We start from the raw sequence: 17,295 nt of genomic DNA, 5'->3' as shown, positions 1-17,295 counted from the left end.
CTGTCCAATTTTGGTGAGCTCTTGCAAATTGTAGCCTCTTTTTCCTATTTGTAGTGGAGATGAGTGGCACCCGGTGGGGTCTTCTGCTGTTGTAGCCCATCCGCCTCAAGGTTGTGCGTGTTGTGGCTTCACAAATGCTTTGCCGCATACCTCGGTTGTAACGAGTGGTTGTTTCAGTCAAAGTTGCTCTTCTATCAGCTTGAATCGGTCGGCCCATTCTCCTCTGACCTCTAGCATCAACGAGGCATTTTCGCCCACAGGACTGCCGCATACTGGATGTTTTTCCCTTTTCACACCATTCTTTGTAAACCCTAGAAATGGTTGTGCGTGAAAATCTCAGTAACTGAGCAGATTGTGAAATACTCAGACCGGCCCGTCTGGCACCAACAACCATGCCACGCTCAAAATTGCTTAAATCACCTTAAATCTTTCCCATTCTGACATTCAGTTTGGAGTTCAGGAGATTGTCTTGACCAGGACCACACCCCTAAATGCCCTGAAGCAACTGCCATGTGATTGGTTGATTAGATAATTGCATTAATGAGACATTGAACAGGTGTTCCTAATAATCCTTTAGGTGAGTGTACATCTTCTACATGTGGCATACGAGTTAATCAAACTTTCTGTGATCTCCTCACCTCGTAACAACTTGAGGTCAGGTGCTCTCCAAAGGGCTGGATGGGGCTGACTTTGTAATGCTCTATCAGCTCCGTGAGGCTGCCGTATGCCCGGCAGTCTCCTGATATGACGAACTGTCCATCTTGATTCTGGGTGATGACAAAATGGCGGCACCTGTCGTGGCCCCTTTTGGAGGAAATGCACGGCCAGTGAGATGAATCAGAAGGGCGGTAATTAAGCAACTGAACAGTGTTCAACAGACTTTGCTTTCCTTACTTGTAGGACAGGATGTAGCCCATGGCTTTATCACTGAGGCGAATGAGAAAACAGCCTTGAGCTTTATCTCTCAGTAAATCTTCAGTGTCCCTGCAGCAGAGAAGGAGACCGAACCAGTTAGACTTACAGGCAAATTAGATTTAAAAATAGCCACGCAATGTCAGATTTGTACGTCTCTCTTATTCACTCTCACACACATCACTCGGAGAAAACAAAGAGCCACTGATGACTCAGCCAGAGTCATCAATCGTGTCAAATATGTTGATTTTGCACCCTGCAAACATTATATCTGGAATCAAATCGATTATCATTTGTTCGTTACCTTAAAGCAAGACTGACATTTTTTTAAGCTTTGCTATTTACTGAATTTTACTGACTGTAAATACAGTGCAGCCGCATCAAAGTGACTGTACAAACTGTACCGTGTGTAATTCTAATCAACATACAGTAATGTCAGTAGTACAAAAACACACCGGTTTCAGGCAAAATTTTAACAAACTGGAAATAAACTGAAGGCTGTTATTGCCGAACTGGTAGCAGAGATTGAAACCTAAAGTATTCATAAAGTATTCAGATCTTTTCCATGTGTTGTCAGACCCCAAGTGAACACTGTAAGCCAACTACCTGATTACTAAAAGCTAATTATTTAAACAGCTTTTGTAGGAATGATTCTGTCCTGAGCTGTTTCCACTGCAACTGTAGAATATACCCTTCACTCCATGTTTTCTCTGAATAACCATAAAAACATCAAGCATACAACATCAGAGGTGGAAAAAGTATTCAGATCCTTTACTTAAGTAAAAGTAGCACTTTAAAAATACTCCATTACAGCACAATTAAAAGTCCTGCATAAAAGTATGTTTACCAAGTATAGTTATACATGTTTGGGTAACAAATCAAACGTTTTTTCCCGCCCCTGTGAGTGTTTTACTGTATCATTGGATGATTTCTACTGATGCATGTGGAGGTGGAGCAAGTTTTAACTATTATTATTTACTGTCGGTGAGTTTAATCTATGACAAAACATCATATACTGCAAAGTAACTGAAGAGACTAGATTAAAATACAAGTACTTCATTTCCACTTAAATACAGAACTTGAATAAATGTACTGAGTTATATTCCACCACTGCATGGCCTCATTGTCCTCAGCAGTACTACGGCAGTGCAGCTAACAGAAAAAACATAATATCTACAGTGTCCTGCAGAAATCTATACCAATAAATGCAAATACAATTTCACAACCTATCAGAAACCACAAGGCCAAAACAAGTGCAGCTTCTACTACGTTGGAACATATGAGATATCTTAAACACAAGCACAGATCCTGCAGTAGAACTCTTTTTCTGTGTTGCTCACTTTCTTGCAGCGAAGCCTTGAAACCAGTCAGGGAAGTTCCCGTTGTTGAGGATCATCGGCGCCTGTGTCTCAGTGAACCACCTCAGCACCAGCTCCTTCAGACCTCCTTCCGAGGTCCCCACGTGCAGGTCTAACTTCTTCTCCATCCTCGCAGGTTTGTCAGGAGCTGACTCTGCAGCCGTAGCACACCATGCATGCCCTCTGCTCAGATGATGTTTAACTCTCACACAAGGAAGACGAGCTGCCTCATTTGACTGTTTCCGTTTGGCGTCTCTCTCGTCTGAATCGTGGTATTGTTTTAAGTTTATCTACCACTGACTGTTCTGCATCTCACTGGGCTGCCAGTTCATTTTACTGCGTGTCTTCCTCGTCCCAGATTTCAAACTTTACTGGCTTTGTCAGGTTGTTTTTACTTTGGTTTGACACCCAACCAGATAACAATTATAAAATAGGGTTAAGACTTGGACAACTTTTCAGACATTTAGCTCAAAATGCCAACCTGATGGTGGCGCTAATGAGAAGTCAGAGGATTACCAAAGTCAGTATGATTCATTCTCTTTGGACCTTGAATATCTGTAGCATATAATAGCTGTCAGGATACCGCCATGCAGTAGGTTAGTGTACTTTCTACAGGTGCTACTGGTGTGGTTTAACCCCTTGATGCCTGAATTTATTTACATTATTATTATTATTATTTACAGGTTTTTTTTTAAAGAATTATTTCTGTTTTCATTTGCTTTCAGGTTGATATCAAATGAAGTGGAAATTGTTAATTTGTCTGGAGAACATAGAAAATATATAAATTCAGGTATGATGCAAATTAGCGACAACAGGCAATGAACGAGAAACCAGTGCTTGCAAAAGGTTCCCAGGTACGTATCGAATATGCACAAACAGGCATTTGGGGAATACAAACACTATCTCAGCTGCAGTCTGAAAGGTGTGATGTGAATTTGCGACAATCGGCCTTAAGGGTTTAAGGACAAACAGGCAGCAGCAGGTATAAAGGCAAGTGAATCTGCACACGGGCCGCAGTTTCATTAGGGATCCAACTAACCCAGCTCACGAACTCTTCAACCTCAAGAAGTTCAGGAGAAGGTACCGAAGCATCGTTACAAAAACATCCAGACTCAGGAACAGTATGAACCCCCAAGCCAATTAATTTCCCTCCCATCCATAACCCCAACACAAACATGACATGGGAAATTGCATTAGGGATAGCCAGCACTTTGCACTACCCCAAAGGTATTAGTATTGTGTGTATGTTTCTTTGTGTGTGTGATTGCACTGTGTTTTTGATGATCTGTATTTTTATATATATATATATATATATATATATATATATATAAAATCATATTTGTTAAGAGGGTGTGCAGCATCTGGCGTTGAAATTTCGTCGTGTAGCCACTGCACATATGACAGTAAAGAACTTGAACTTGATATTTCACTGAAAAATAAAACGAGTTAAAAAAACAAATACTGTATGTAAAAGGGGATCACCATAGCCATTAGGATTCATCCTCTGGGGACCATGACTATCTGCAGTAGGTTTCATAATAATTCACCTGAAAGCGAAGGTATTTCACCAAAAACCAAAACTGTCAATTTCATAGTGGCACGAGTTAAAAAAAATATATGAGGGGCTCATAAAAGCCATTAGGATTCATCCTCTGGGGACCATGAATGTCCAAACCAAATTTCATTACAATCCATCCAATGGTTGTTGGGCTAAAAAGCAGTCTTTACACCCAGAACAGAATACCAAAGCCCCTTTGGCTGAAGGTGGCAGTACATGAACATCAATAATGTTTTCAAATAAGAGAGAGGTTTTGAAAGTTGAAGGGGTTCAGTTTCTTTTGAGTGTGAATGTGCGGTCATATCATCTTCAAAAGACAACTGAGTAACCAACATCACTATCGGTGCCACTGCTACATGGGCAAAGAAATTTGGGCAAATTGTATTCACTGGAATTCAGTGTTGATTAACAATGTTATCGAACTCTGAAGATATTTAAATGTTAATTTATTGAGACATACGGTAATTATTAGTAGAGGGAGTCGCAGCTAAAACCTAAAAAAAGTGGATTGAGGGGAGGGTTGCCTATTTTAAGGGACTAAATAAAAATTTGATTTATCAAAACATATTAAAATTGCAAATGTTTAAATAACCAGTCTTATTAATCTAAAAAATTAAAAAGTTCTGTATTTTTAAAAAAAGCTGTTGGTTTTCAGAAGCCACGGAGTGCTGGAGGGGGCAGACAACAGGTGTCAGAGTTTCATGCTGGAGCTGAACAGATGGTCGCGTTCTGTGTTAAATTGAGACACCGTGACGCCAAACCTCATTTACATTATTGCAAAGTAAAGGTTTACCAGAATATATGCAAAAGTACATACACAATATGACACGTTTGAAAGTATCTTCTGAGTTTGTATGTTTTACTTGTTGATTCGGTATTAAATTAATACTCCTAAAATCCTCGTTTTAAAATGAGATTTCACACTAGTTATCATGCAGCCCAGGCTGAAGAAGTGTGTAAGGAGTAGTGTGAACAATTGAATGTTTAAATTTAATTCATATGAACATGTTTGCTCGGTCCACTGTCGTAATTCACCTGTAGACGTTTTAATAATAGGTTTTTACAAGCGAGTAGTGCCACATTAAACTAGTAGTTTTCTGAATGAAGTTTGGTGTGACGCACTCCCCGTGCCAGTGAACGGAATGTGTTGGTGTTATTGGGACATGGCAGAGTGCTCGTGGCCTGAACTCAACATCGGAGACACGCGCAGGACAGAAGGAGGACGAGGACGTGGTGTTCACGATCAAGACTTTACGTTTTTAACATGTAAGACATTTTCTATTCACTGTTGTTGTTCTAACAGTGTAATTATGAGCGGTGACATTTACAAGAATAGTTTTTATTTCAGACAGCGTCCACTTTCAAGCCAAGGCGTCGGTGGGAGACTGCAATTACCTTTTCTATAACAGGCGAGCTTTCTTTTAAATGTGTTCTAATTCAACAGCTATTATCATGTTACATTTAGTTAGAGAGTCGTGGAAACAATTTTTCCCAGATGTTAAAACAGCCGTGGTCTGTTGTTACAGGTAGGACTAAAGACAGATGAGAAGCGAAGCAGAAGAATTATCCCAAACATCAGAGAGGACTGCAGCCATGGACCTGTTCAAACAACAGAAGGTGGAGGATTTCTATCACATTGGTGAAGAGCTGGGAAGGTAGGCCTGAATTAGCTCTGCTCATTTACTTTTACATGGTTAAATAAGTGTATTAAAGCGCTCATTATTTAATCTTGGCATTTAGACAGATAGATAGACAACATAAGGAACATAGGGAATAATAATTAAACTAGAAACTGACCTACAATTAAGAACAAGGACCATATACACTTTCTTTATTTATGTATTTATTCATTTCTTATATTTCTGTGACAGCCAGGAAAACCTGTGTAATGTTTTTATTTTAGTGTTTTAATCAAAAAGCCAGATTCACAGAAATCTACCTTGTAATTTGATCTTGTTTGATTAAGGACATGCAGCACATACAAGGGAACCATTTACAACACATTGTGGCATTTTCTTTACATAAATACCATGTTGTTTCAGTACATCAGTAATATTTATATAGAGACAACATGAAGATCAACTTCTTAGTGACAACCCGTGATATCAGTCTTCTTGTATAGTTAGCAATAACTCCACCTATATTTGATGATAAGTTTTCACTTAGACTGGACGATTTGTAAACAGAGTTTGCATCTCTCAAGGGTACTAACTAGCATGTAGGTCACTGCACCAAGCAGTTATTGCTGTGCAATATGGAAATTACACTGAATCATTAACTGCATGCTGCAAATTCTCCCTGCACCTGTGTGAAAGCTCAATAGTGTATTTGTATTCTCCTTCACTGCTTTAACAGCAGTCAAATTGTGAGCCATAGCTTCCTCTTGGACTGATGATTGCTGTCTCTCACACACACAAGTCATTTTTTAAAAAGTGTTTCAATAACTAATGTATTTTTGGACTAGTTTTGTTGCTGTGAGTCATCACGTGGAAACAACTGTTGTGCATGTGGAGCTGCTTTTTAAAGGAGTCTTCTATCTTTAGCTGTGGCTATATATATATATATATATATATAGATAGATAGATACACACAAGCCCAGACTGGCTGCAAATGAGGAAGTAGCGTGTTAGCTTACAAACCATTCAAGGGAACATGGAAAAAATAAAACAGTGTATGTGTATAAAGTCATATAAACCTTGGATTTGGAATGAACCACATCCAAACCCTGCTATTAAAATAAAGTGCTTTATTTGGGATGTGTGAGTATCTCTGTGAGGGTCAGGCTTATCACTTTGAAACAGAATCTGTGCGAGACTAGAAATAGACTGAAGTGGTGGGGACATTCGAGTGACAAAACTGAATCACAAGCACACCGCAGCCCCGTCATGTGTGTTACTGCTGGGTACACCAGAGGGAGCAGCGGGCCAAACACTTTCAGGGGAGGCTCAGTGAATGTGAAACAGCGTTACATCAGGTATTACATTAGTTCACATAGAATAGACAACATGTTTACGTTTGGGTTAAAGACAGAGTTCAGAGCTACAGTAGTTTTGATGAACAGTTTTTCCCACGTTATCAGAGTTAGAACCTTTTTTTTATTTGTATTTGGTGTAGTCTAAAGTTACACCAAACAGCATAATTAGGCTCTCTTGGCTCAATGGTTGAGTGTCAAGTCAAAGACTTTGAAAACCCCTGGGGTATACAACGAATTCAGTAAGCATTCAGCAGCTCAATAAATAATAAGATTACTCAACGGGGTAATTGTATCACCTTCCCATTTGCCTTGAGCCAGTCACGATACATACTTTAAATTTACATCAAACTGGACTGGTTGTGAAGCATTTGTAGTTTTTAAAGTTTAAACTGTTCTTTTTTTGATTGAAGCAACCCCATCAGGCCAATCCGTGTCCCTATTATCATTATTATTATTAAAACATTGCCTAAATGAATTATTAAACCAGAGATCTCTGACTTTTGGTCAGACAAAACAAGACATTTGAAAATATCATCTTGGGCTCTAAACTGTGATGTAGGCCAAACTATTAATTAATAAACTGAGAAAATTTGAACATTTAGTTGCAGCCAAAACAACAACAAGTGTAATAGTAATCCACAGAGAAAGAGTACATGTGAAGAGACAGGAGCTCTAGGACAGGATCCCCTGGCAGCTGCTGGTAGTGGTGGAGTAAAACCAGCAGGTGGTTGACAGAAACTTTCTGTTAAGTGTCCCTGAGTTTCCTGGTAATGTAGGTTGTGGGTTGTAGGTCTGAAATACAGAATTGCTCACTTATAGTATAACATAAAAGGATCGATTTGTCAGGGGTAGTAGAGTGTGGCGGCTGGAAACAGAGGAGTGGACCCACATGCAGACAGAGGCGAGGAAATTGCAGTCCAACAAAGATTTATTAAACAAATAAAGTAGGCTTACACTGGGAGGTCAGTGGCAACTTTCCAAACAAAAGTTACTCCAAACAAAAACCATAATCCACAGGGAAAAATCCTAAACAAAGGAACAAGGTACAAACCACGGATAAATCTACAAGTGACGTCACACAGACGTGGACGTCACAAACGCCGAACACAACTGAGGACAATATATACACAGGCAAACCAGCAGGGAGGGAAGCTGAAACACATCAGGTAATCAACAACAGGAACAACAGGAACACCAGGCACAGAAGATTACAAAATAAAACAGGAAGTAAAGTACTCTGGAACACACAAGGATAGATCTACCAAAGTAAAACACAAAACATGGACAGACTGCAAAATCAGGGCACGGACAGAGACCGGACCAACCAGGAGACAGGACTACACTAAAACATGGAGACATAAGACTAAGGACTAAGACACATACCAAAATAATAAAACATAGAAGTACACAGACCAGAAAAAACACTAAACATGAACTAAAGCACAAGCCTAAGAACTAAAACACAGGAGTAAGTACTAAGATGAGAGACAAGACAGATACTAAGAAACTTAAAAATGCGAATGAACAAAAGACTAGATTAAGCTACAAAACCCCAAACATGACAAGATCAAATAAAGCTTGCAGAACACAGAACCAAATCCTAACACGATTGGCTTGAGGAGCGAGGAAAGAATTATGAATGTTGGGACGTTGCAGTGGTGGAAGAAGTATTCAGATCTTTTACTTAAAGCTGAGGTAGATTGTTTGGTTTGTAAAGATTCTGAAAATAGTGAGAAAAGCCGTCGCTATTACCCAGAGCCCAAAGTGACACCTTCACAACGCTTGTTGTGTCCAAACCTCAACGTTATCAACAAACATTACAGTTATTACGATCATTAGAAGGACAAATCTTCACACGTGAGAAGCTGGAACCATCCAATGTTTTTGAGTGAACATTTTGCACACATTTTTAAACAAACACATAAAAAACTAACATTTTTGATAAAGATTCCTAAAATGTTTTGAGCGATATGTAGTTAAAAGAACATTTTACAGTAGAAAAATAAACTGATTCTGTTTCTAAATAACCTTAAATATATCTGACGTTTTGGTATGTACAATTTTTTTTTTACTCATTGAACGATAAGATACCAATGTATCTATGATAAGCTTTGTCAGCTGTTTATTAGTTTACCTTTTTCAGACTTGAAACTGAAAGAATTTTTGATTGCGCTTCTGCGTTTCAGTGGGCAGTTTGCCATCGTAAAGCAATGCAGAGAGAAAAGCACAGGTCTGCAATTTGCTGCCAAGTTCATCAAGAAGCGGCAGAGCATGGCCAGCTCTCGAGGAGTGCGGCGGGAGGAGATAGAGCGGGAGGTGGACATCCTGCAGCAGATTCAGCACCCTAACATCGTCACGCTGCACGACGTCTACGAGAACCGCACTGATGTGGTGCTCATCCTGGAGCTGTGAGTGACAGAGGGTCACGGGTCCCAGCGCAGACAACCAGTCAGGCAGGAACAGTGAATTTAATAGTAAATGATGATATATGTATGAGGCTTACAGGCAAAAGCAGGAAGTCCAAACAGAAGAAGCCACAGGTTAGCCAGGAATAGGTCAGGCAGGCAGAGATTGGGGTTCAGATTTAGGTGGATATGGGCTGGTGAACCGATGGATGTAGGAGTCAAGTGGGACCGGTGAGAAATTCTGAGGGCATTTAGTGGATGGATGGAGAAATCTGGAGAGCTCCTTATTAATGCATTGACCCGGGGGGAGGTGAGAAGTGACTGGAGACGAGGACAGAGGCTCAGACGGCAAAAGAAAAACAACTGAAGCAGCCGATGTGACAATCCTGTCCAGCGCACAGACGTGGGCTGCATCTCAAGATGTTTTCTTATTGCCAGTTCTGAAAGACCACACACTGACATTCGTGTCAGTCAGACGTCAAATACAGTATTGAACACTGTGCATGATGGGAGTTGGCACCTGATGATGTAGTTCTCTAGTTTTGGCAGATTTCACAACCTACCAGATGGGCTGAATTTTGGGGGAAATGTGAATAAAATGAAGCACAAGACATCAGGAATATTTACATTTGTTGGAAGGGTGCAACCCCGCAGGGTTCATAAAGCAGGAAAGAATATTAGTGTGAAAATACACAAAGATTGCTCTAATGTGCATTCAGTTTAACAATCTGTACGCTTGGATCACATTAATGAACTGACCGTGCGTGTGGATTATTAAACGTTTGTGCACAAAGCACATTTTTAAGCATCAAAATAAATGCTGGGAATTACAATTCTGCAATCCAAATTGTTTTAAGTAATGAAGAGTGATCTGTTGTTCAATTGGCATACTAGTCTAATAACTGAGGTCAGAAAATACTGACAATGCCATAATATTCAGTATGATGCACATAGTGGACTGAAAATACTATAAGCACGTCGCAGCATGTTAAAAAGTGCTTTCAACCCCTCTTATTCTGAAAGTCAGAGGTCAATCAGAAGTTTGCCTTGAACAAATCTATACTGAGTGCTGAAAAACTTTTGTAATTTTTACAGTTTATTGAACAACGTGCACCAATTAATTTAACAATTGGTCACATTTTATTAAAATGCACGTGGTTGTGAACATCTGTGAACATCAATTTCCACATCAGTATCATAACAGCTCTAATAAACATGGAGTCACAGCATCATATAGCTTCACTTCAGAGCAAAGACCGTACGACAAGAGAGAGTCAGTGAGGCCTTGCCAGTGTTGCTCTGCTTTGATTTATTGATGAGTGTCTGTGTTCCAGGGTCTCTGGAGGTGAGCTGTTTGACTTCCTGGCACAGAAGGAGTCTCTGAGCGAGGAAGAGGCCACCCAGTTCATCAAGCAAATCCTCGAGGGGGTGAACTACCTCCACGCCAGAAAAATAGCCCACTTTGATCTCAAGGTTTGTCCAGACCAGACATGCAGCATTTGTTATTCAGCATTAAATTACTATTAATTGTTTGTACTACTATTTTTTTTTTACAGTTTAAGCTTTTAGCAGACCACTTTTGTGATTTAAATATTAAAATAAAAAGGAAATATATTTGACATCACTTTTTATATTTCTGCCTATTGACTACACCATCTCTCTACCAAACGACCGTTTGAATGACATGTAAATTAACAGCGACCATATGCTAACAAACAGCCGCAACATCTGCAAAACTCTGTTCTTACTGTTTAAGACACAGCAAAACATGTTGTGTGGCTTCAAGTTCATTCATTTTGCTTTTTTTACTGCTAATGATGTATTTTGTTTATTTTTCATTCCTTTGTTTGGGGTTTGGTGGTGGTGTTTTTTTTTTAGGGCATTTATTACAAATAAAACATGACCAGGCAAGAGAGAGAAACAACAACAACAACAAAAAGTATAGAAACACAGACAATCTTAAGTAACTAACTAAGGTTAAGTACCTGATCAAAATTTGCTCTCCTCTTTCGCCTCTTGGTTTCTCCTGCTTTAGGCCGCCCCCAGACCTGTATGAGGTTATTTGCATGTTGTCAGGGTTGTTGTGCCAGAGTGTACATGCAAGGAGTCATGTGTGATTAGCTCATTTCAAGGGTTTTCCACCAGGCTGGCAAAGTTGAGGAAATTAGTGAGGATGTAAAGCAACTGTGGTGTTTGATGTTTGAATCAATAAATGGTAAATCAGAAATTCTGAAGTTGTTGCTGTAATGTAATCCAAGAGTTATTAGAGTGTAACTAGTTTACATCAGGGGTTTGGTGAGCGCAAAGCAGGAGAGAGCCCAAATGTACAGTTCAGGGGATTTTAATCAACACACAAGGCAAAAAACAAAACTCACGGGTCGTGGAGACGGGCAAAATGCAAAAACTGGCAGCGCAGAAACATGCAGAACACTCAGTATTCGACAACACTAGATAGAGCGTATGCACGCTACAATGACCGGACAGGGAATGAACAGAAACACCAAACATATATATACACAGGGACTAACGAGCAGGGCGGGTGCAACACCGGTTTACCGGGATCAGGGCTAACGAGGCAGAGAGACAGACGGGCAGAGTGATAACTGGGGGAACAGACATAACACAGGTTACTGGACACTAAACACAGACTAAGACACAGAACTAAACCTAAGATACATGACACACAAGGTGAGCTAAACAGAACCTGCGAATGAACAATGAAATAAACAAGGCTAAACAGAGAACACAAGACAAGGAACAAAACTCCAACAGAAAACATGGACCAACTGTTACACAGAGACAGAACAAATACCAGAACACCACTAAACACTAGCTGACCGATTAAAAACTAGATGAATAATAACCCAGACTAAACAACAGACACCAAACTGATCAATATGTAAACTTCACAGTGAACTAAACTCAACAGAACAGAACTTAAAATGTAGATGCAAAACCCAAATCTTAGAATCAAGAACACAGAGTGGATAAGGGAGACAAGATAACAGGACAACACAGACAACAGACCCGGATAACAGAACAAAAACACAATAACACAGAACCGAACGGACAACAAAACGGCAGAGCTCACCGTGAACACAGACTGGGCACAGGACAACAGACAAGACAGAACCTCAAAACACAACAGATGTTTTACTGGATGTTTTATTTTTCCAGTATTAGTATGATGGCCTGGCAAATTCAGAAAAATTACCTTAGATTTATTCCACTAGGTGGAGCAATTAGCTGTGTGTTTAATCCAGACTTTAGTTGTGACTGAGATTAGCATCTATTCCCTGCATGTGCATTTCTCACTGATCTCTGGTGGTGCATTGTTTGTTTAGGCTACTGTCTAAAGTCCCCTTTGTATTTTTTGCACATGGGAAATGTGGGGAACGTTCCAATAGCTAATGTAATTTGTAGTTTCTGTTCTCAGTAAATGTCTCTCTCTCGTCTGCAGCCTGAAAACATAATGCTGCTGGACAAGAATGTGCCGTTGCCGAGAATCAAACTCATTGATTTCGGTCTTGCCCACAAGATTGAAGCTGGGGTTGAGTTCAAGAACATCTTTGGGACGCCTGAGTTTGTAGGTGAGACGAGTTAATTTCTTACTGATTAAAGGTTAAATTAAAGGATACCAGAGAAGCAAATAAATAGATGCTCATACATGCCAAGATGCATTATATCCATAGTGTCAGTGTCTGCCCTAATGTTTTAATATATAGTATAGATACATAATTATATCATATTACTACTAGGTTTGTTTGCTTTCTGATTTAATCAGTAAAGGGACCTAAAATCTAAAATTTTACACACATTTTTATTGTAGTTCCTAGAGTATCTCCTCTTTGTATTCTTCATATGGGATGGGAATAAGCGTTGGTTCAGTACCTCATCTTTATGGTCAGACTCCGGGACAATCTCAGTATCCAGGCTGTTATTTACGCAATGCGACAAACTTCACCGGGTTCTCCAACCCATGCATAGTTTGTACTCATCATGGCGTCCACGTCCAGAGCAGTAATGACATCGTATTGCTTAAAGCCGTCTTCACCAACTTTATTCTGATCTTGGGGCTTGTAGAAGTCATCCTGATATACAGTTACGCAGATTCTCAATCAGTCTGTTGGTGAAGGTGGTTCTCCCTCCACTGGTTATGCCGCCGACGCCGGTATTGTACTTCATATTTTTTCAGATGGTCGTATAGACATATACATAAAGTAGAAGAGTTACAAGAAGATAAACAGAATTACCTGCAAAAATTAAAAAAGACAAGTGTAGGAAAAAAAGAGGGAGCCAAATGAAATGAAAAAGCTAACAATTTATAGAGTTTCATCACATTAAATTCCCATTGGCTCCTGTTAATGAGACCTAATAAATAATTCCCCTTTTGCCATTTAGCCTAATATTTATTTACTCTACCTAAAAGACTTTATTCAAATTTGAAAAAGAGAAAAGAGAAGTTTTCCATATAATCTTACCCAAATGTACAATAAGAGGAAACAAATCATTGAGTCGCTTCCTAAAACAAGTAGGAGAAGTTTAACTTTCATTTTCTCAAAACATTAAAGGTTGCTGGGTCTCATGTGACAATTCTATAGAGCTCTCAAAACATCCCTATAAAGCAAGAGCACAGTTTGGAATAATCTGTTCTGCCAATTATTATACTAAATATATATATTTTCTTCCCAATTGCAATTTAAGGCAATCCCAGAAAAGATGAGTCACAGTCCCCTCATCTGATTTAAACTTGTCACAAATATCTGTAACCGACGTGAAGATCCTATTAAGTTTGGTATCCCCTCATACTGAAGCTCATCTTGAATCTCAAAATCAATGTCCTTACTCCCTGAGACGACCGGACCGGTGTTGGTCTGTTGGTCAGAACAGAAAACAGAAATTGTGATATTAGATGTGAATAAAAAGTATGTTGGACTGGTAATGTGCCAACATATTTTTCAGCTACTTAAACAGCGATGCCTTTTACTTGTCATCTGTTTGCCTTTCAAGCACCGGAGATTGTCAACTATGAGCCACTGGGATTAGAAGCAGACATGTGGAGCATCGGGGTCATCACCTACATCCTGCAAGTGAACCTCAAACAACATAATGTCCCTTACAGTGTACGATACGTGATTCTGCAGCTGCCCTTCAAACAGGATGATGAACTGCTCTTCCTTTTATGTTTGTTTTCCAGGCTGAGTGGTGCTTCACCCTTTCTGGGGGAGACCAAACAGGACACGCTGGGGAACATTTCAGCCGTAAATTATGAGTTCGATGAGGAGTTCTTCTGTCACACCAGTGAGCTGGCTAAGAAATTCATCAGCCAGTTGTTGGAGAAGGATAAGAAGTAAGAGCTCATGCAGAACACAGTGAATGACATTTTCCTCAGGGCAAACCTGTGTCCGTACAAGAAAGTTCATCTCTGTAATTTGTAATTCTTTCCAGAGTCACATAACCCCTCTGTGTTTATAGTAGTTTAGTGACGTTATCTGGACATTTTTTTCTCTTACAGGAAAAGATTAACAATTCAAGATGCTCTTAATCACCCGTGGATCAAGGTAAAGTGAAAAGATACTTTTATGTATGCCTGCATCTTGTGGTATTACAGCTTAAATAATAGATTAATTACATGACTACTAAAAATAGTATCAGCAAAGACAAACAGCAATGTGGTTATTCTGTCCAACACAGCTCATCACTCATTTACAGTTACACCAACACGACCATGGATGGTGTAGCGTTATCATGCAGCGGGAAGGCTTAATTCAGAAGAAAGTGAACAAAGTCCTTAGGCAAACTTGACACTGCTTCTTATGTTCCAAATTTCAATAATGTTAAGTTCTCTTAGGTTGTCCTGCTCTATGGGATAATAAATGGAAATTTGTGGAAATATATTTAATATACGTTCTTTTGCTACTTGGCTGAGCTTGAGAAAACCGGCATAAGTTTTATTGAACCTGATTCTTTATTTAAATGCAGTATATTCTGTATTACATTTTGCAAAGACAGATCTTTATCCAGGCTGAAATTCAGGCTGAAACACCACAAAATCTCTACTGAGTAGAGTTTGAGCTCGTGCACAAACAAATACATTCATTTAAACTTATTGTTACTGCAAAGAATACTGCTAATGAATGCAATGTGAGCTGTAGCAGAGCCAAGAAATGTTCATAGCGGTGGCCAGGCTGAGACCATATTTCACTAATTCTGCTCACTCATTCACTCATTTTTTCATTTATTCACTCAGGCAAAGGTGGCTAGTAATTGAGCACCAAGCGTATGGATACACCATTAGCAATAATTTACATTTAGCTGACGCTTTTATCCAAAGGGACTTACAATTGCTTTATATTTCAGAGGTCACAGTGGGTTTGAACCCGGGTCTCTCACCAAAGGCATGTGTCTTATCCACTGCACCATCATCCCCCGTAATACATATGGCTATGTTTTGCTTTTACCAAATGTGGGTATATAAATACTGTAAACCCTTAATATTTTTGTACATACACTGTACTGAGGGTAGAAATAATAGTGACGATCTATTTTAAATAAATGAGCCAAGAACTTAAAGTAGAAATTAAAAGTTTGGAACCCATAAAATTCTCTACATTGACCCTGTGTTTGCAAAAGTTGGGGGGGCTTTTTTCTGTCCCTATACATTCGTTTTCATTGTTATCTGTTATCTATTTGTTTGCCTGTAACCTGTGCAAATAAACATACTCAAACCTAAATAGTCTATCGGGCAGCCACCCTTTAGTTTATGGTGGCGATGACCACTGCTGGCCACCTCTTGGCTCTGACATGGAAGCTAGTCATTTTAGACATCTGAAACCATCAATCTGCATCCGCTGATTTCCCTCTGGTGTCATTGTGCACAAGCCTGTGATTTGCACATGATACTTTAGAGGACCTACCTGATGCACTAGCATAATTGCATGATCTCCTTGTATCTGTGCCTGCCCACAGTTACTAACTATCCCTTCTTTGAACCCAGTCCAATGAGCACAAGGAGGAAAATAAAGCCCAGGAGCCAAAGAAACGAGAGCGGCGCCAGCTGAAGACCAAGCGCCTGAGGGAGTACACTATTAAGTCGCACTCAAGCATGCCACCCAACAACACTTATGTAAACTTTGAGCGCTTTGCCCAGGTGGTGGAGGACATCGACCAGATGGAGAGCTCGTTCGTTAGCCTGGCAGCAGCCCATGACTCTCTGCAAGAAGATATCGATGCCATGGTGTCCATATACAATGAAAAGGAGGCCTGGTACAAGGAGGAGAGTGAAGGAGTGCGCCACGAGCTCTCGCAAATCCGCTATGAGTTCCGTAAGGTGGAGGCCTTTAAGAGGAGTCTGCAGGACGACATGCAGGCTTTCAGCTCCGGCCTCTGTGCCATCAGCAACCGCTACCAGGAGAGACAGACCCACTTCGATGCACTGCGTCTGGAGCTTAGCAATGAGCTGAAATGGGTGCAGGAGGTGGTGGGTTCATTTCCCATGGACGGAGGTGGTGGAGGATACCCCAACTGCAACTTCTCCACCGTCTTCAACGACGACGTGAACGAAGCCCTGAAAGAGCTGCTGAACCGCTCCTGTGGAGGAGAGCTGCTGTCCGGGATCAACCTGGAGTTTGAGACCGGACAGCAAAGATAAATGACAATTATCCAACGAAGGTTAAAGTCAAGGGCAACTTGGTTGAAGATACTGGAAGACGTTTCGTCCCTCATCCAAAGGACTTCTTCAGTTCTGACTTCTTTTTTTTTTAAACCCAAGAACACACTAAGACAGATGCTGGTCCACCCCAAAGACCGCACACCCAAACACAAGAAAAGCAATCTAGTGTATGCGGTCCAATGCAGTGAGGAATGCACAGACCTGTATATTGGGGAGACTAAACAACCACTACACAAACGCATGGCTCAACACAGAAGGGCCAACTCCTCAGGTCAAGACTCTGCAGTCTACTTACATCTGAAGGACAGAGGACACTCGTTTGAGGACCACCAGGTGCACATTTTAGACAGAGAAGATGGATGGTTTGAAAGAGGTGTCAAGGAAGCATCTACACCAGGGTCGAGAAGCCGTCATTG

General features: G+C 40.2%; 2 protein-coding genes across 8 annotated transcripts in view; one reads left to right on the top strand and one right to left on the bottom strand.

Moving 5' to 3' along the window:
- The window catches only part of sh2d7 (SH2 domain containing 7), an 8,463-nt gene extending 6,021 nt beyond the window's left edge, over positions 1–2,442 (bottom strand). Inside the window, exons 1-3 of the mRNA XM_046032224.1 lie at positions 2,253–2,442; positions 895–984; positions 639–804 (exon numbers count right to left, since the gene is read on the bottom strand). Of these exons, the coding sequence (XP_045888180.1) occupies positions 639–804; positions 895–984; positions 2,253–2,398 (402 nt within the window). The 5' untranslated portion in view covers positions 2,399–2,442. The remainder of the gene's footprint in view (positions 1–638; positions 805–894; positions 985–2,252) is intronic.
- Positions 1–16,962, top strand: part of dapk2a (death-associated protein kinase 2a) — a 39,677-nt gene extending 22,715 nt beyond the window's left edge. For 6 of the 7 annotated variants that reach the window (XM_046032220.1, XM_046032217.1, XM_046032218.1 and 3 more), the window contains 11 exons: positions 2,263–2,406; positions 4,999–5,094; positions 5,177–5,237; positions 5,355–5,483; positions 8,989–9,210; positions 10,542–10,680; positions 12,668–12,797; positions 14,218–14,293; positions 14,405–14,557; positions 14,723–14,768; positions 16,205–16,962. In XM_046032220.1, the coding sequence (XP_045888176.1) occupies positions 5,371–5,483; positions 8,989–9,210; positions 10,542–10,680; positions 12,668–12,797; positions 14,218–14,293; positions 14,405–14,557; positions 14,723–14,768; positions 16,205–16,858 (1,533 nt within the window). In that variant the 5' untranslated portion in view covers positions 2,263–2,406; positions 4,999–5,094; positions 5,177–5,237; positions 5,355–5,370 and the 3' untranslated portion in view covers positions 16,859–16,962. Of the gene's footprint in view, positions 1–2,262; positions 2,407–4,342; positions 4,610–4,998; positions 5,095–5,176; positions 5,238–5,354; positions 5,484–8,988; positions 9,211–10,541; positions 10,681–12,667; positions 12,798–14,217; positions 14,294–14,404; positions 14,558–14,722; positions 14,769–16,204 lie in introns of those variants that run through there. The other variant, XM_046032222.1, reaches the window with a different exon arrangement.
- Positions 16,963–17,295: the final 333 nt, after the last annotated feature.

This window comes from Micropterus dolomieu, linkage group LG20 (assembly GCF_021292245.1).
Source record: "Micropterus dolomieu isolate WLL.071019.BEF.003 ecotype Adirondacks linkage group LG20, ASM2129224v1, whole genome shotgun sequence".
NCBI classification, from domain to species: Eukaryota; Metazoa; Chordata; class Actinopteri; order Centrarchiformes; family Centrarchidae; genus Micropterus; species Micropterus dolomieu.
The sequence above is the reverse complement of the archived record's forward strand: the minus strand, read 5'-3'. Positions and strand labels throughout refer to the sequence as shown.